The sequence below is a fragment of the Macrobrachium nipponense genome, chromosome 28, assembly GCF_015104395.2.
Source record: "Macrobrachium nipponense isolate FS-2020 chromosome 28, ASM1510439v2, whole genome shotgun sequence".
In the NCBI taxonomy this organism is placed as follows: Eukaryota; Metazoa; Arthropoda; class Malacostraca; order Decapoda; family Palaemonidae; genus Macrobrachium; species Macrobrachium nipponense.
Genome location: NC_087217.1, coordinates 18,558,448 through 18,578,936, shown reverse-complemented (window position 1 = coordinate 18,578,936; position 20,489 = coordinate 18,558,448). Strand labels below are relative to the sequence as shown.

General features: G+C 36.8%; 1 protein-coding gene across 1 annotated transcript in view; it reads right to left on the bottom strand.

The window, feature by feature from the left end:
• Positions 1–18,734: 18,734 nt before the first annotated feature.
• LOC135201918 (uncharacterized) overlaps positions 18,735–20,489 on the bottom strand; it is a 32,125-nt gene continuing 30,370 nt past the window's right edge. The window contains exons 4-5 of the mRNA XM_064231215.1: positions 19,197–19,333; positions 18,735–18,893 (exon numbers count right to left, since the gene is read on the bottom strand). Coding sequence (XP_064087285.1) covers positions 18,735–18,893; positions 19,197–19,333 — 296 coding nt within the window. The remainder of the gene's footprint in view (positions 18,894–19,196; positions 19,334–20,489) is intronic.

The window sequence follows — 20,489 nt, the reverse complement described above, 5'->3', positions numbered from 1 at the left end:
TTGCCGGGCTAAGGAACGTTTTATTTTTTTTCTTTTACTTCGAAGGATCGCGGGCTCGCTTGTCCAGCGCAAATATTTGGAGAACCTTGAAACCTGCTGATGCCAAATTCAGCATGCGAGATTTTTTTTCATATTTTATCGTTATTACTAACAGGGCATTGCTTTGAGATTCTGATATCCTTAGAATGACTTTAACCCCCAAAACTATTTCATTCCTAATCTTCTAAATTATTTTATTCTTATTAAGGTAAAACTCTCATAGATTGAAATTTTTGTCTACCGAAAACATTCTGGCAATTTTAAAGAGGCAGCATTTCTGTGGCCTAACATTTCAACCACAGGTATTCGCGAACGTTAACAGTCAATCACTACGTCGCAAAAACAACTAATTAAATTGTCCGAAATACCTAGCAAATCTATTTTTATCTGCCGTTTCTTGGTGGACACTTTTTTTTCTTTTGTGACCTTGGACAAGAACTGCTTGTTTACTCTTTTTTGTTCAAAGCTCTAATTGCAGCGCATTCCGAAGAAGCGGATGTTTGTTTAGAGGTTCAAGACGTATTAAGAGCCATTCTCTATTTGCATGTTTCATTCACTGACGTTTCAGATAATAGCTTACGTAATTGCTTCATAAATGTTGAACGCTTTTAATTGTCATCCTGCCATTTATTCCAGTATTCCTATCTTACAATCCATCAGGTAATATCCTGTTTATTTTGTTAGTGAACGCTTATGATTCTCGTCCTTATTTTTTCGACACGTGTCAATCTCTAAGCGTATGATGAGTACGTACTCTCTTCACGCAGGATCCGCGCGCCGATCTTAGATCGTGCTCAAGTTCCGTACGGGGGGTGTACTGTAGTTCAGGGTTACGTTGCACCCTGTGAACTGAAGGTTGTGCTACGCTCAAGGCCATTTTGGGGAGGTTCCAGCGTAACCTTCAGACAGAGCTCGCTATTTAATAACAAGTGTACCCCAGCCACAGGAGACCCTCATTATCTACCGTGTTTTATTTATGGAGTTATGAGACGTGCCTGTCGTAGCGTTTACTTTGTTGCGTTTTTCACGAACGTTTCGTCGCGTATTGCGTAGAGCGTAAAATAGATTCCTTAACTTTCTGTATTAGAAAAGTAAAATGTATAAAGCACACATACACACCCGAAAAGGATAGGAAATTGCATGGTCAAGATTTTTTTGTTTTTTCGTTTCTCTCGTCTCTTTTCTTTATTTTCATGTGTCCTTTTCTGTCGTTTATATTTATCGTTTTCCAATGCGGTTTTAATACATTGTTACTATCTATCTTTAAGATGGACTTATTATTATGACATTTGATTTGAAGTTTGTCTCACAGTAAGTGGCACATGTTAAGTACAAGTTATTGTTATTTCGGCTTGTCAGTTTGTAGCAATTTCATCTTGGACACTTGAATGTCTATTTACTCTTTTGCAATCTGATGTTTTAATCCATCTTGTTATGTAAGTGCAATTCGTAATCACAACCTATTTTACATGAAGTTGTTAGTTACTCTGGTTGCAAGACCAGGATATAATCCATTTTTTGCTGCGTAGCGCTTGAATTGTTCTGATGCGAGACATAGTTATAAACCCATTTTCCTATGTCGGTCATCGATTACTTTAATGCAAGGCGCTGTTATCATCCATTTCGTTGCAAGATCAAGATGTTAGATGATGATGGCGACTCTGCTCAATTCGCAGACTAACCAAGTAGAGTGTATTGGAGATCAAATTCTAAATTATACAAAAATTATTAGTTATACCTAACTCTAAGAACATCAGCATTGAATACAAACTCTTTTTTAGAAGAATTTGAAATATAGGTCTCTTATAAATTATTTAGATCACTGAGATTCTGTTATTTTTAAGACACTGATGCCTATTGTAAGGTATAAACACGGTCGAGCTCTGCTTGGTAAACTTTGCCTCTTTGCAGGCTAAGCCTGTCGTATGCATTTATGCTGCTGTCCGAACGACGCTAGTTGGATAGTTAGAGCCTGGTAGTGACTACGCTGTCCTCTGACGTCATTTTTTTTACTATTTACTGCTATTCACGTTAAGTGAAAATGGTTGTATTTTAGTTAATTACATTATACCGAGGCGTACACATATCTGTGTATAAAGATATTGTCACTTTGTTGTGATATTTTATTCTTGGTTATTTTATTATTCTAGTTTTTGTGATGTATAAAAACTGCATTATCCATTTAGTTTGTTTTCCTCCTCCCCGGTGGTTTGTCTGTTTGGTAATTGCCACTAATGACCATTCTGTCTTTTCATATATTTGTGAGTGAGTGGTGCTGTCACCGTGGTTGTGTCGCAGATTTTTTCGACAGTTGATCTCTTGAGCATTATTACTCCTGGTGACTGCTGGATTTGCTACGTAACGACTGCTTGGATATACTGTTATTCTTGAAGGATTACCCTCGGTTCAGTAAATGTCGAGGGGCTCTCGCTTAGCCTAGGTATAAGTGACTAATCTTATTGGAATATTCAGGCGATCTTTGGCTCTGATTTGATTTGGACGTCCCGAGTTTTCTGGAGGATCATCCTCGAGGACGTAGGATCGCTGATGTGTGGATCCTGTGGAGTGTCATAAATATTTATATACGTACATATATCACTTTGCCACCTCACTTTTATCCCTGGACGTAGAGGCATATAATTATGTATTTATAAAGATCACGGTACAACTCCCGTGTTACGGAGGACAGAAATATATATATAATTAAGGAGATCACGGCCACAGCTCCAGTGTTTCGGAGTAGGGAAACCACCGTTAGGTTCATTTAGTTTGTAATTGATAGGTTGTTCTTACTTTCCGAATACCTTCTCCTATCTGAACCCTCTTCTCCTTTTGGATGTATCTTTGCTTTGCTATCTTAATTGGGTAAGTGTGTTGTTTTATAAATATTTCAGGTTGATTAGTTTTCATTAATATATATATTCCGAGGCTCAGGAATAAATTCTGTTTTGATATTTTGTATGAAATTTAAGTGTTTTTGTGGTGTTTCGTTTTACCCCATGAATTAATTTTTGCCCACTTTATACTATTTGAGAGCTATTCCACTGATTGTGGACTTAGCTTGTGGTTGTGAACAGAGTTAGGTAAGAAAGGAATTTAATTTTTAGTAACGGCGGAGAAGGACCGTTAAAATATGTATTAGATAAAAAAAGTAGAACAAATCCGGTTTAGTAGGATCTATACAGTTTAATCAAAAGAAACTAAGCAACAAATAACCTAAAGACATTAATCTTCAACGAAGTTTATATGAATATCATGAGTAACGTAAACGAAGTAGTAAGCAACACAAATATTTTAAGGAAATGCACTAAATGAATATGAAACATACAAAAAACATGTTTGTAAAAAGGTATTTACAAGAAAAACAAACTGACAAAGATAATCATTTACAAGACATTAAGGCTTTATGCAAGCCAAGATTCATCTTGGTAATTAGAGAACCCTCTCTCCTGAATCCTTTGAGATTGTGGTCCATAAAGATATAAATTATATTTCTACACTGGACAATTTTAATTTAAAACTTTTATTTAATCGGTCAGTTTATAAGATTACCCTTAATTACAAGTAATTATTTATATGCAATGTATATACATACATACACACATATATATATTATATATATATATATATATATATATATATATATATATATATATATATATATATAATCTTAGTCCAGTTATTTATTGAACTTATGGATGGTTTTTAGACAAAACAACTATGAGTATACTTATTACTTATAACAAAAATAGTATGAAATTTTACTGATAAGTTGTAAAGAACCTTAAGGAGTCTTTTTGTCACCTGATTGGTCAGATGTTAGTAAGTTTTCTCCATAATAGACTAGACTGACAGATTTCCGCAGCATTACAATAAAGGATGTAAATATATTTTGTTTTAAAAGTTCCCATAAGTCATATTTACCTGACGTATTTATTATAAAGGGTAAAATAACGGGAAACTCTTGTTTATTTTCCTTTATTTATTTATTTGTGAAGGTTCTACATAAGATTGAGGTTTACGGGAACTTCTCTGTAGGTGACGTCTTTATCTGTTTAGCAAAAATAATTCCGTCAGTGAACAGCCCTGCTGCAGGCAAAGTCTCGATAATTCGATAAACATTAGGAAAGCCCTATACGAAGCTTTGCTCGCCGTTTCTTCGTTTCTAACGTCACACTGAGCAAAGTTTGCGAGCAAAGCTCGACCGTGTGGACAGGGCCTAAGAATATCTTTCAACACAAGGCTGCCTAAATTGAAAATCAGAGTATTATGGATATTTATAATGGCACTTCAGTCATGCTTTTCAGAAGACTGGCTATAAACCCCAATATTGTTCATCAGGCTATAAAATTCAAACAGGATCACATGACAATTATCTCTTCCACTTTAGCCATTTGGTAATTTATCGAAGATTGAAGTATACTGATACTCCTAATTACTACCTCTTGTTTAGTAAAAAGTCAGTGACACCATAAAATCACTCGTAAATAAATCGTTTATATTGTTCCGCAAATGCACAATAGAAAACCTCTTGATATCAGGCACCAACTAAAGAATATTGAAGTTTATTGTTAAGAATATTAAGACATTTAGACTTTTAAATGAGAGATATACAATAGATATAGGTTAAAAAAAATACTCCCGTAAGAATCTCTAATTTAACAGGAATGACTGCATTCCAGTTTTGTATAGTTGAATAACTCAACACTACGTTTTAAGGTAAGAATCACTGGCCGATACGCGCCGTCTGATTAGAATGAACTTAATATAAGTTTACCGTCAAAATCTGAAATGTTTACGTACCAACAATGCACGAAGAAGCTAATGATTTTCTCATAGCACTCGTCTGACTGCATAAAGGTGTATAGACACTGGACAAACTCTTTCGACCATCCCCGTTACTAGAAGTATTGTGTGTACTAATTTTTATAAAAGCCTTAATAATAATTTAGTGTAACAAGTTTTGAAATATGTTCCTGGTATAAAAAAAAACCGATTTGTAAAAGCTACTGGAAACTGTGAAATACACAGACACGACACCTATTAGTAAATTTGTGCGTCTATCTTGAATTTTGTAGTATATAATTGATGAAGTCTCAATGTTGACAACAAATTTGTTCTGGGTTCTTACGCTTTTGAATAGCCAGTGAAATATCACAACTACAAGGAAAATATTAGATTTAATAAACAAAATTCTTACTATAAAGAGAAAATATGGCAGTTTCAGTGACCAAATTCGAGTACAGTATTACAGAGCTGAATGCAAACAAAACCATCAGAAAAAAATGAATGAATTATATTTAAAATTAGGTGTTCCCTTAAGGTCTTTAGTTCATGAAAACAAATGTTTCAATATAAAATTTGAAAGACGATTGCTTAAATCTGTGTTGTAATATTGTTTCTCATACAATGCTGGAACTCGAACTACGTCATCCCTCAAAAGGTGGTCGACGAACTGCACTTCCGTTCCGAACTTCCGCCATTTTGTTAGTGACCATGTAATTGGTTGGCCGTCTTATTTATTAAGAATTTGGTTGGAAGGACGGAAATCTTTGCCTCTATATCTTCATAATTAATCAGCATTGTAGGTATTACATGAATATTGTTAACCCATTCTTGCATTATTTGAAGATTTTAAGTAACAATCAAAGGTTTTCCTACTGGTAGCCTATTGCTGAAGTATGCTACCAGAGGGAAACATGGATTGTTAGGTTACCTTTGAGTTGATAAGATAATAAAAAAAATTAAAAGCATTTATGCCTACCTTAGATAGGTTTGTTTGTGAACTCCTTCTTAGGCTCTAGGCTAGGTATCTACTATGGATATTCGCATAGGTTATCAATACGTAAGTAAGGGTGGCCGCCTAGGAGTGTGTGGAGTCAGTTGACTGAAGAGATATATGGCACAGGATATTGGTACGGTACGGCAGTGAATTGCGCATGCGTCAATTTCAGACTTCCTGCCGTACAAATAACATAGTGTAGAGGGGTTACGTCAGATTCTGTCATGGTGCCGTATTGCGCTATTGACTTGCTGTAGGTACTGCAGTATGCTAATCATGCAGCAGTTGCCGTACACTGTTGCTAAGAGCTATAGGTACGGCACTAGAAGATCAGCGACAGTAGTAATAGTAGTCGAACTTAATTGTTTCGCTGAACATGTTCAATTCAAAATGTCAAAGTGAAGCACCATACTGTCATCAGCAAACCACCAAAACATTTTGACAGTAAATGAAAATATAAAAAATCACATTAATACTTAAAACATACTTAAATTTTGACTATATAGATGAAAAAGAAAACTAAACAAATCTATCTGCGTACTTAAAATCTTTAAATCTCCTCTGAACCGAGTTATCAGTTTCCGCCGAAAAACAGATGTTTTCATGTTTCAGCGAGCTGAAAAAATGCTATAGACGTATACGAAGAGTCAAACTTCCAGAAATTGTATAACCAGGTCACGAACGATCGAATCAGTCCTGAAAAAGAGCTCCTAGAGGAGATTCAAAGAAGACTCGAAGTACACAGAAATCGAGCTCTGCTGTATTCATGGTAGTAAAGAAAACTACCAAAGTCGATCCTCTGGTAAACGGCCTAATTAATCGTAAGTAATCATCCAAATCAGGTCTATATTAACAGCATGTTTCCCATATTGGACGCACTACTGACTGCTGCAACCTTACTAGCTAAGCTTCAATATTCTTTGAATCTCCTCTTCGGAGCTCTTTTCAGGGTTGATTCGATCGTTCGTGACCTACGGATATACAATTTCTGGAAGTTTGACTCTTCGTAGACGTCTATTGCCATTTTCAGCTTGTTGAAACCTGAAAACATCCTGTCACTGATATGCCAGAGGCGAGGCGGTAAACAAGGGTTCGCGCATGCGCAATTCACAGCCGTACCAATATCTATCTCAATCAGGGATACGGCTGCCGTACCAATATCCAGTTCGGAGATGTATTTACATTGGTGATGTGTTGGGTTAAGCATTTAAAATTGCAAGTAGAAAAAAATCGAAATTGAATAGTGAAAATCTTAGTGGTCGGCTAGTATGTTAATAAGTACACCGTAAATTGCCAGGTATGGGATTGCTTAGCATTTGGGTGAACGTGAAGGGAAGAGTCAGCCAAACAACAAACTTATTGTTGGTTACTGGCCGTATTATCCTGAGCGGTAGGGCCACCCAAAAATCGTGGATTTCCTTGAGGTCCTTCTATAGTACCTAGGCTAAATGCCAGAAGTGGGTAACGCACGCAAACTAGGGCCACGGCCTAAATTATTGGATAGCATCAATAACAGGCTAATTTTTAAACACATCTACCATAAAATAGTTTTAAATGACTGCAGATGTCATCAGTAGTAATGCCTTGCTCAAGTCTGCTAGGCCTGTTTCTATGACGGTTTTGCTCTTAAATTAGTATATACGTAGTGTTTTCAACTCTAGCCTATTGTAGATTACCGAATCCATAGATACCCACAACTTCAATGAGAAAACACTTATTTACATATTTATCTTACTTTACTTTTACTTTTAGGGGTTTATTCCTCGCCCTCCATCAGACACTAAGAGTCTGTTCAGGCGGGCCTTGATGTGTGAAAATAATTGCTTTCCAGTTTATATTTTGCTCTGTATCTTTTCAGTATTCGCTAGCATTTGTATTCAGGCTTAATAGTTTTCTGATCACTATTATAACACTTTCCAAAAAGATAAGTCTTCAGGTTTTTCTTGAAAGCTGCCACATTTTTGCTATTCTTGACATCAAGTGGAAGGTCGTTGAAGAGTCTCGGTGCAGCATAACAAAAGGTTCTTCCTCGTATTGCACGATTCACACTAATTTCGAATAGTCTGTATGGGTCTTCAGCATGTCTAACTCTTACAGCAGCGCTAGTAACTTGAGAGTAGGGGACCAAGCAATCACGAAGATATTTAGGCTTATCACTTGTAAGTGCCTTGTAAGTCAACAAACAAATCTTAAATTCAATTCTAGCCTTAACAGTAACCAATGTAGATCGATCAGTGCAGGAGTTATTCTCTCCCGAAATTTAGTGCCTTTTATCAATATAGCCGCCCGGTTTTGCACATTTTGAAGCTTTCTTAGTAGTGTATTGGGCAATTTATATTACAGAGAATTGCAATAATCAAGCCTTGATATTACGTGACCCATCACTAAAATGTTTGTACTGCCCTCTGTTAAATATTTTCTAATAAATGCTATGTTTCTCAGGTGATAGTTACACACATTCACTGTATTCACTATTTGATCCCTCATTGACAAATTACAATCCATCAGTACACCCAAATTTTTCACAACAGGCACAATTCTAACATCAGCGTCACCAATTTTTATACTTTGAAATAACTGGTAATTCTTCAAAGCCACCTTTGTGCCAAAAAACATACATTCTGTTTTATCATAATTTAATTTAAGCTTTTTCCTCTGCATCCATGTTTTTATTTCAGTCATTATCTCATCAATTTTCTTAATTGTATCTTGTGTTGTTGAAATTGAAAGGTAAAATTGAGTATCATCTGCATATAGTTTAAAGCCCACTTTTTATTTTTTCAAGATATATGATAGCTCGATAGTATATATGTTGAACAAGATAGGACCCAGAACACTACCCTGTGGTACACCTTCCATAAGAATTCTCTCACTAGATCGGTTTCCAGAAACTTCTACAATAGTCTTCCTGTTCGTTAAGTAGCTTTGCAAAAATTCCAGTGCTTCTTCAGTCACTCCAATGGACTTTTAAGTCGTCAAGTAAGTACTCGTGCACAACAGTATCGAAGGCAGCACTAAGATCTAACATAATCAAAATTCCACACTTTCCTTCATCAAGAAGACCTATCATATCATTCATTATTGAGCATAAGGTAGTTTCTGTAGAGTGATTAGCTCTGTAGGCCGACTGATTTTCCGGGAATACCTCTAACTCATCAATATGCGCCCGTAATTGCTCACTTAAGATTTTTTCAATAAGCTTCGACATGTAAGATAAATTTGAAATGGGCCTATATGAATTTAGTTCGTTTATATCACCTTTTCCTTTGTATATTGGTTTGATCAACGCAGTTTTTTCACAGCTAGGAAAACTGAATTGTGATATACTTAGGTTAATTATATTTAGGTAAATATTATATAAAACTTGCTTGTTTGGAGCTTCACTTATTAAGCTATTTGGGAAAGGGTCGTTTCCACAATATGTATTCTTCATTTCTCTCATAACCTTTAACAAGTCACGCATATTTATTTCCGTAAATTTTTTAAACTTCTTACCCTCCTTCACTGGCATAACTGACTGTCCTTCTAGCTGATTTATGGTGAAACCTCTATAAATTTTATCAATTTTTTCATTAAAGAATATAGCAAAATTTTCTGCACAGACATATTTTTTCTTTAATCCCATCAAATCATCTAGGTGTTATTAGTTTTTTTTACTTTCGTCGTTGTAGAATTTTCTTTTTGTTTTTTCTAACAGGATGTTATAGTAATTTCTGGCCTTATTATATAGATTTCTGGCTTGTGAGGATTTGGCTCTTTTCCATCTACCTTCCATCTTACGTCTATGTCTTTTTGCCTTTAATAGCTCACTATTATACCATCTAACATTTTCGTGTACAATTATTTGTTTGCTCTTTATAGGACACTTGGTATCATACATTTTTCCAGAATTGTCATTATATTTTTTGGTATAACACCCAACACATTCTCTATCTACCATATGTTCACATTGTATGTTCTCACAAGACATTTGCGCTACACTAACTTCAATAAAATTCTCAGCATCGAAATTTTCCCGTTCCCTATATGTGATCCATTTCTTCAATACTCTGATGCAATTTATATTAACATCAAAAGTGATGAGTTTGTGTTTTTGAGATCTCAAAGTCTGGTTCAACTTCAAGGTTTCTTATTAGGTCAGAATCTTTCCCACATATGACCAAGTCGAGTGTATGACCACCTACTGACGTTGATACCAAAACACTGTTTATTAAATTAAACATCTCAAATACTTCCTTGAGTTCTTTAGCCTTAACATTTTCATCATCTACCCAACAATTAAAGTCTCCACCAATTAATGTATCTTTAATATCGTCTACCACACCCACAAGAACACTAAATTCTTCAATGAATTTCTTCATATTACTCCCTGGTTGTCTATACAATGATATTATATTCAATACCTTACTGTTTCTTGTCAGTTTTAAATAGATATATTCTAACGTTTCAAATACTATTTCATTCATGAGAGAAACCCTAGAGACGGTTTTCGACACGAAGACACCTACTCCTCCTCCAGTTTTATCCTTTCTTGGTATATGGTAGAAATCATGAGTACACGGCGTCATCTCCTGAATCTTTAAGTTATCACTAATATTTCCCGGCAACCAAGTCTCAGTTAATAAGCATAAATCTAATTCCATTTCATTAATAAGATTTCTAATCTTTATGGTTTTATTCCCCACCGATTGAATATTTATCAGACCACACTTAACCAATGGGCTAGACTCCATGATCGGTTATATTTTTTATCCTGGTAAGCTCCTCCTTGTATACTTTACAGTTTTCATCATAAGTCCTATGATTCGTATCACTGTAATTCCTCATTGAGCAGTTATGACACTTTAACGTATTAACACTACAATCCCTGGTTCGGTGTTCATGGCTACACTTGGCACATATCTGAGTCTTGCTACAACTATCGGCAGTATGACCAAATTCCTGGCATTTATAACACTGAGATACATTGTAGGAATCATAAATTTTACAGCATCCTCCATACGTGGTATATACTCTATCGTCCTTTTTACGGAAAGCTTTCCTGATAGTTGGACTACACTTAATGACGTGTGATTTACTGCTATGTCTTGATTTAAACTTCCTGATCAATTTAAAGTCCTCTTCATTTTCACATATATCATTCAACCATTCATTCTTCTCATTTATACTAGCAATTATATCATCTTCATTTTCATCGATATTGCAGCCCTTGATCTTCGGTTTAAGTAGATCTTTTTTATCCACTTCTACCTTAATGTCTTTCTTGACCTCTTCTAAGTCATTTTTAGCCTTTTCTAGCCCAACTTTATCCGCAAAATTAACTACCAAGTGGCCTTGTTTAGAGGTTTTGACCTGTTCAACATCCGTGGTTATCTTCTTCATGATTGTTTTCTTGATATCTGAAGCCTTCCTATTTTCCTCCGTAGATTTTATGACCAAAGTATTCTTCGACTTCAGCTTACTTGCATATGTGGTCTTGGTCACATTCTCTTGTTTGTATTCCGTAAGTTTCTCTCTCAGCTCAACAATTTCATGACACATATTGGTGTATTGAGCAGTTGTCACATCCATAAAATCTGACATCTGTCGTTGTATATTTACCTTCATCTCTTCCATACTGATGCTTAGTTTCGTCATGTTTTCCCATGATTGCCGGACCCATGAACCATTAGGATTTGCAATATCAACACATCTTGAACATTTATAAACGATGTTCCTGCTTTCAAAAATCACACTTGTGACATCTTCTAAATTTGAGCAAGCTACTTCATTGTGGTACCGTCTTCGGCATTCATCACATTGTATCCCAACTTAAAATATAATTTTGTAGTGCTGAAATATGATAAATAATGAGTGCCCTTGTGAAAGTAGCTAATTTTCAACAAAACTAACTTCGTAGACGTTTCTGCTAAAACGTAAAGAATATATATAATTGGTTCAGTCTTCAAAATGTTTGAAAAACACTTGATTGGTTGATAGCTTTGTCATAAAAGAAAACTTATTAGAATATATTAAACTACTCATTGATAAAATGTGATTGGGTTGTGGGGTTTAATGTAACCATTGCTAAAGTGGGAGGAGCCATGACATGTGAAGACCTAAAAATAAGAGGCTTGTTAGTTCACAGGGGCCAAATATTTTAGGACACAAAATCCTTAATTGGGGAGAGGGAGCAACAGAGAAGTGTGTGTGTACTCTTGCATGATATTCCTTTTGACTAACAGTATGAGGAAAAAATTTTCATTTATCATTTGACAGCTGATGCCATTTCAGTTTATCAGAATATGCGATCATTCATTACTCTATGTAATGCTACCTCCGTGCTCCCCCTCCCCCTTTGTTCCCCAGACCTATCCTATAGGCTATATATACAATACAGGAGCAACAGCCCCATGTCCATATCATGACGGAATCTGATCATTCTGGGTGGGTGTTTGACTGCACTTCCAGTCTTTTGATATAGGTAGTGACTTGGTAGGGGTTTACATCCTCACATGTTCTTCAAGGTTTTTGATACAGTGCCAGACACTTCCTTAACACAGTATTTCCACTAGTCTATGAGACATCTTTTAAGGAAAAATAGCTTACAATTCGTAGCAAGCTGACAATTCTTAGCAAGCTGACAATTCTTATCAAGCTGACAATTCTTAGCTTTTTCATCCAACTCATTACAGAATTCAGCTGATGCTTGGACATGCAAGAGAAGAGAGAGGTCTGTTGAATAGGTTAGGTCATAGTCCTAGGTATCCCTCACCTGTTGCTAAATGTTATGTACTATATCAGAGCTTAGAACCACTCTTATCCTCTATGTAGCCAGTAAGAGTTTGCAATTGAAAAATTATTTTTTATTAATATCGGAAATTTTTTCTTAAGATTTGTGTGCTATATATAGTACTGTACTTTACAAAACTACTTTAACTGTCTTGCTTTTGGTTGCAGACCTCAGCTGTCCTTGTGTCGTCTTCCAATCAAGGGTTTAGTTGCTGACCTCCCTGGATGATCGAAAACTCAATTACTGGATATTTATTTGCAAAGAGATTTTGTAAGTATTTTCTGTCTTAATTCCTTTAAATTTCTTATAAGCTTGAAAATGTTAAGTTTCCAAAGTAAAAGTAGAAATTTATCTGCTGGATTTACTATCGACCAGTTTAAGAGTTGTAGTTTTTTTAGAATTGAATTAAAATGTGTGTAAATTATCCCTTCTCTCAAGCTGCCATGTCCAGATTAATTTTATGTACAAAGAATTGCTTTAGGATAACTGTATCTTTTGGCCTGTAAGGTCTATGCAGTTTCACCTCCTGAACAAGAATTTTAAGTAATATTTATTCGGACGATTGTAATTAACCCCCAGTGGCCAGTACTAAACACGGCAAAATACATTGGACACCCCAATCCCTAGTGTATGTCGTATTCGCGGTTACGTGCCTTGCAGTCCATGCGGAACTATTCTTTAGAATTACCTTTCATTCATCAGACATGTTAGTGGGCTTCTGTCTGGATATTCTTCCACCACAGACACATTATGGGAGTACCCTAAGTCTGGAGGTGCTTCCATTGCAAATCTTCAAACACCAAAGTGCTCCATTTGGACTAGCCCATGGCAGCTTCATGCTCAAAAGTGCCTGAAGCTGCCAAGCACTGCTGTGTTATGATGGGCATAGTTTTGTGTGTAGATGTTGAAGTACTAGTAATTTATCTGGATGTCGAAGTATAATGGGATGGCTGATTGCATATAAATAGTTTTTATATAGTGTTGAAGTGCTTTTTTGGAATTTCCCCAGATACAAGTACAACTGTTGTGTTTTGTGTTTTGCTAGTAATGGTTTCTCTGGACAGTTTTTCATACTGTTTGTTTTACATCCCTTTTCAGTATTTCACCCTGCTGAAATTTTGGTGTCTTGGACAGCCAGGTATGCTTTGTAACTGCTATTTCCAGTGTTATTAAAAGCTGTCAGTGCCTATATTTGTTCATCTTCATTAGGGTGCTGAATAATCCTGATGGGTTCCGGCACTTGGTGTTCAAGACCTAAATTTCATAACAAATCAAATCAATTACCTATGTTTGGAGCTATTATGGTCAGGTGTGCATGCCTGCTGCCCACCTTACTTCAAAATATTCTTCTACTTCCTGTGTAATACTTGCTGTTCACCTTCATCTTGCACAAGTTCCTGCATACCTGTTACAATCTCTCCTACTCTTCCTCCTCCTGCTGTTTCTCATGCTCATTACCCTCTCAAGTTTTCTTCGGTAGTCCATCCACCAGTGGCCCTTCTTGATTATTGGTGCTTCCTCAACAAACTGCCCTGTACTGCAGATCCAAGAGTATCACAAGACAGCTGATGTTCCATTGGGGTTTGTCCTCCCAGCTGGTAATGTCACTTTGGAGCGACTTGTGGACTTTATTAAAACAGCTGACAAAGGCTCTTCCGAAGGATGCAGCAAACCAGTGGTTTCTCCTCAAATTTTCCCACTTCCTGGTGCTCAAATTTTCAGAAGTGATTGGTGATTCAAAACAGACTGTACCTAACATCCTTCTGGATAAAGGATATCTCCAAAGTCATTGTTGCATCTCTGCTTTCTGCATTTTTTTTTTACTTCAGAAGAATCTACATCTGGAGAAATTGATGTGTGTTGGGAAGGTTCCTGCTTGAATACTTGTCATGGACAGCTGACAGGAATGGGTTTTGTTTTCCAATACCTCCCTTGGCAATAGGTGAGGACTTTTTCAACGTTAGTTGTTGTCTCTTCCCATTCCATCCCATCCCATTTCCTTGACCACCTACATTTTGGCCAATGTGGTTCATAGGCAGTGAGGCCTATCCAACCCCTTGTTATTATCTTTACTTCCTGGAGCTGTTGTCAGTAGACTTTTCAGACCGCCCAATGAGAAGTAGGACTCTGCTACCACAAGAGCAGCACTGAGGATCCTGGGCTTATTTGCCCTTTATCCTGTTGCCATTATTACTCCCCAGAGGAAATTAGGAGGTGAAGTTTCAGTTGTTAGTTCCATCTCTTCATACCAGATCCTGTTAATATCTAATAACATTAAACGCACCTGTGAAAAAAGATCTCCCCATTTATGGCTGGAAGATGTAAGCTGCCCGCAGAATCTTGGTGCCTTAGGTGAGACAAGCACCTTCCTACATTCAAATATATTGCGGGTGGTTCTTATTCCCCATTGGCATTGATTTCAGGCAAACATTGGATCATGTGTAGTAGGAACTTATAGAGGAGGCTTCTGACTGCTAGAGATACTGCTTTTCATGGGAGTTATTAAAATTTTGTGCCCTCTGTTTCCACCATGCAACTGCTGCTTTAAAGTTAAAAGAATCTTTGAACAGTAATAACTTGGGACCACAGTCTGTGAAGGTATTTGACACCTGGCTAGTGCTAGTGGTGACCACCTTAGCTTCAGAATTTCTGACTCTTCAAAAGTTTACTAACTCTGGCAGTCTCCAAACTTCTGAACAAATGTAATGGGAGGTGATGGTCACTTGCCTAATCATGGATGTTTGTACCCCCACAGCTCTTTTGTATATTCAGAAGTTGCATTGATAATTCTTCAGGCAAAGTCTTATCTCCAGTAGTGTACCCTAGAAATTAGGGATGTACAAAGCAATAAGTCATGTGCCATCATATTGTAGGGGTCCTTGTTTGGACAGAAGAGGAGAATATCTAGTTGTCAAGGTACACCCCAAGTAGCTACAGTGTGGTGGTGATGGAATGCAGAAAGCATCAGGTTTTCCCTGCAAAGTAGTTGCCTCATCTGCACATGTGCAAGGCTCTGTGGCATCTTTAGAGTGACCCACTGTTTGCAACCCATCTTAACTTCTAGGATCTATTGCTTTGTTCTAGTTGACCGAGTAGCTTGACAGACACACTGCTACACAGTAGGGACAACTAAGATGGCTCTATGATTACACATTACCATCACCCTGGTGCCACCTTTCTTTCCTCAGCAGGGGTGGTTTCACAGGACTTGCATATGTTTGATCTTCACATATGAAGGCTAGTAGGCATAACCTCAATCGAGAGGTTGTCAGAAGCTGCCAGTCATTGTTACCTCCAGCAGAACATCTACCTCCTACCTTTATCAGTTAAATTGGAAGAAATCTGCTGCTTGGTGTGTTGCAAGAGACTCATTCTGACTAGGCCAACGTTTCTCTCGGCCAGCTACTGTATCTGCTATTGCTTCTAGCCATCAAAGGTGGAAACCTGTGTTGTCGTACAAGTAATAAATTCCAGAGAGCTGAATTAAACAGGATTACCTAAAGCTTGAGAGGATGCTGCAGCACTGTGTAAAGGAAGCAAAAGAAAAAAATCCATTATTAGCTGGTAGCTCTTAATGATACTTGAAGGCTTAACAGCAATTTCGTATGACCCTTTGGTTCAGTTACGTATCTGTAGGCCTTATTTTGAAGAATGCAATTTGCTTCTACAGTGGATGAGTTGTTTCAGATATTATTAGGCAAGGATGTTCATAAGTCCATGCCTTGAATAATAAAAAAACATTGCATTATAGAACCGTAAGTGTTTATATTGTAAAACTAAGGATTAACAGGTATGTCTCATTGTTTCTTCTCCCAGTGTCTCAATCTTTTTCTCAAAAGATGGGGGTTAGGAAGATCTCTCTTCAGCGTAAGGGTCATGAGGTGGGGGCTCTCTATGGCACTTTTTCCAAGGGAAATATAAGCTTAGCCTCAGTTTTGAGGAACTGGGAAATATCCTACCTTCACCAATTTTTATTCAAGAGAAGTAGTTTTACAAACTTCTGGATTTATTTTCCTTGGAATCTGTTGTCCTGTCAGCCGGGAGTTGCCTTGATTTTGGGAAGTTTTTGAGGTCAAGCAGCTGATCATGAACCTTCAAATTAATTTCTGGAGCTCAGGTATCAAGTGAAAGATTTCAAGGGTCAATTGCATTTGTAATATCTTTCACAAATAATTACCAAAATTTATTTACTAAATATACTTTCAAGCGTCAGAGAACCTACCCCCTCGTGAACCCTTTAAGTTATCAGAGCACCTTGAACTCTGTGCCTATCGCTAATCAAAGAACTTGCATTAATTTGACTGTTGTCTGGTTAACTTGCATAATACCAATGATCTTCATCTCTTGAGGTTTCCTCTCTACGGGGAGAATGCAGCTCACTCTTCCCTCCCACCCAAGTCGTTATTCAGGCTAAATAAAAGTTCTTGTTTTGTATGGAATTTTTTTTTATATAAATCTGAGCATGGAGACTTACCTGTGTACCACCTACTTATCAATGGCCGATATTCTTTTAACAAATCTGGTAGGAAGAGGAATTTGTTCAGATGCACAAAAGGCTGTGTACTCTTAGTATTGAAAAAATGAATAAATGTCGCTTACATTTCCATAGTATTTAGTTCCTCTCAAATTTTTATTCGAATTTTATATTGAATGGCACTTTTCCTTGATTTATATTTTTTCTTCATTTAATGTAAGAGCTTATGCTGTAACTGCTTTTATTAGGTTCTAAAAAACTCAGAAAATTATATTAGCCATTTGAAAATGTTAAATACGTACTAATCAGTGTACATTTACAATTATTGCTTTTGCACCAAAGCTCTTTTGCTACCCCATGCAGGGTTGATAAGATTGTTGGATCATACAGGGCAGTTATCTGCTATTTATCAGTGATAAAAAAAAATCCATATTTTTGTTCATGATCATTGTATTTATATAAACAGCATTCTTCCAAATATAGCTGAAACAGCTTATAACAAAAAGATTAATATTTTTTTATATTTTACTTTGTCACAGGTGAATGGGAATGTAGCAGCATGCAAGAGATGACCAGATTGAAGGTAGACCCAGCAGTAGTGACATGAAGACAGTATTACGTGAAAAATTGGAATGTTCAGGCAGAACAAGTGGGTTATGATTAACACTAGCAGCACCACCATTATACTGTCAACTAAAAATGTTGATGTAGCTATGACTTGAGAAAAAGTCATGGGAGATCGAGTCAGTCATCAACGGAGAAAAAGTCATGGGAGATTGTGTCAGTCATCAACAGAAGAAGAATGTGGATTTGAATAGAAAAAGGAGCAACATCAAGCAGATTACTGATAGGCCAGCAATAACAACGAGAGAGAATGAGACTAGCATTAACAGGCCTCGTGTCTCGTTCGGAATGGGGGACACAGCATGAATGCCAAAAAAAGAGAGAGAGAGAGAATAATAAGCTTGAATAACTTGAAACAAGTCTTGTGAATATTTGAAGAGCAGCAATGGGGAAAACCAGTGATGAAGACCAAAGAAACAGCGATAGAATTTATTCTAAAGTGTCATGTTAGGGATATTAGAATAAATTAATATTGGATATAGAACAAGGGAAAATCATGTGTGAAGGACAACACAAGTAGTGAAACACAGTGGCAGGGGAATGGAATAGTAACAGTATGAAATTTAGCAAGTTTGAGTTAGAAGCAACTGTGTTGGCAGCAATCAACAAAGCAAACTGGATTGTTATTAAAATCTTATGCTAGTTCACTACTGTTGCTCGTGTTGAATGTCACGTCTCTTTTAGAAACATTCAGCAACAACGAACTGGAGTGTCTGAAGTTATGCTTAGCAGTGGGAATAACCCTAGACAACTAAATGGTTTAAAGTTCCTTGGACATTGAGTCCCAGCAACCGTATGAAGTAAAGCGTCTAAAGCAGCAGTGTCGGCAACAAACCATCATAGGGTGTTTGAAGCAACTCTTGATATTCAGCAGGAAAACTAGTTATGTCTGTAGTTTCTTAATACATTAATCTTCAGCAGCCATATCGAACTGAAGCTTCTCGCAACATTCAGCACCAACCATACAGTAAACTGGAGTGTCTGAAGTATCTCGTAACATTCAGCTGCAAAATCTACATAACGAGTGGAGGTCTGAAGTATCTTCAACGTTCATCAGCTGTCACCATAGCAAACTGGAGTGTTAGAAGCATCTCGGGACATTCAGCTGCAATGTTAGCTGCAATAACTACATAGTACTGCTGTATCTTGAACTTGCAATCACCATAGCAAACTAGATGTCTGAAGTATCGCGTGACATTCAGCTGCAACAATTGTATAGCAAACTCGAGGTCTGCTGTATCTTGAACATTCATCAGCTGCCACCAAAGCAATCTAGATACTTGAAGCATCTCGGGACATTCAGCTGCAACCACCATATAGCGAACTGGAGGTCTGAATTATCTCGAACATCCATCAGCAGCCACCATAGCAAACTAGAGTGTTTGAAGCATCTCGTGACATTGAGCTTAACTGGAGGTCTGAAGTATCTTGAACATTATCAGCAGCGACCATAGCAAGCTAAAATGTTTTAAGTATCTCTGGACATTCAGCTGCAACCACCATACCTCGAGCTGGATGTCTGAAATATCTTGAACGTTCATATTGGCAGCCACAGTAGCAAACTGGAGTGTTTGAAGTATCTCGTGACATTCAGCTGCAACATCCTTATCAAACTGGAGGTCTTTTAGTTTCTTTAACATTCCTGGAATGAGCAAGCAAATTTAAATTTAGTTAGAACATTCCCAAGAATTTATTTTACTACAAAGTGTTTTTGCAATAAAAACTGATTATTCGTTAATTTAATCTTTTCATACCTTCACGTGTTTAAAGAGAATGGCACACAGAAGTAGGAAGGTTAATTAATCTTCATGTAAAGGCAACCATTTTGTAAATTTACTTAGTGATGACACATGCTACATCAATGAAACCCTCTGACTTGCTGGTTGCAGTGGTGTGTACGTATAGTCGTGTCCATATGTTATAGGGACATGAATACAAAAAGCTTTGTTATATAAGGAATATACTATTGAAAAGTAAAAAAAAAATGCAGAAGTTTCTGATTCCAAATTACATGGGCATGGGCAGCAAAGCTCCTGCTGGAGGCGAAATGTGTGTATTCTTCTCGGCTCTCGAGCTAAGATTATTAGGGCTAATTCCAACGTAGAGGACTCGACAATCACCCCCAGGTGAGTTTGTACTGCACGCAAGAATGCGGTTCATCGGGCAATTTGTCTATGATTATAAGGTAAAATTTCTGAATGCTGTTTTTTTTTTTAACTGATCTTGACTACACTGCAATAAAAATTGCTGCATGTACCGTTTATGATTCCAAATAAATTTACCAGCCTTTACACATACAGGATTCGGACAATTCAAAGGTTCTTAAATCATACAAAATCCCCGGATAAACTGCGTTCTTCCGTCTGCTATATACCTCCAAGGCCCCTGAGGTGAATTAACTGCTCTGAAGACAAAGAAAACTTCAGCATTGGGGAACATCTTGAGTCCTGTATATCAGGACATGGTCAATTTTAAATTACTGGAGGACTTTAGGCACGTTGAAGCCATGTTACCTTCTGAATCTGTAGGAATTAAGATACTTGGTCCTCATTAAATTTTGATACCATTTCTGTACTACATTTGTTCGATAAAGTAAAAGTTACTCAAAGTTTTATCAATCTTATGTCATTTTAGCCAACTTTACCTAGGTTATTAGCTCCTAATTGCATTATCTCCTAATTGTAATAAGAATGTGTTAACTTTAATTTCAAGTCTTAAATAATCATGATTTTTATTAAGTCGAAACGATTCTATAAAACATAAGACCAAGTTTTTTTTCCTGTATCCTAACAATTATT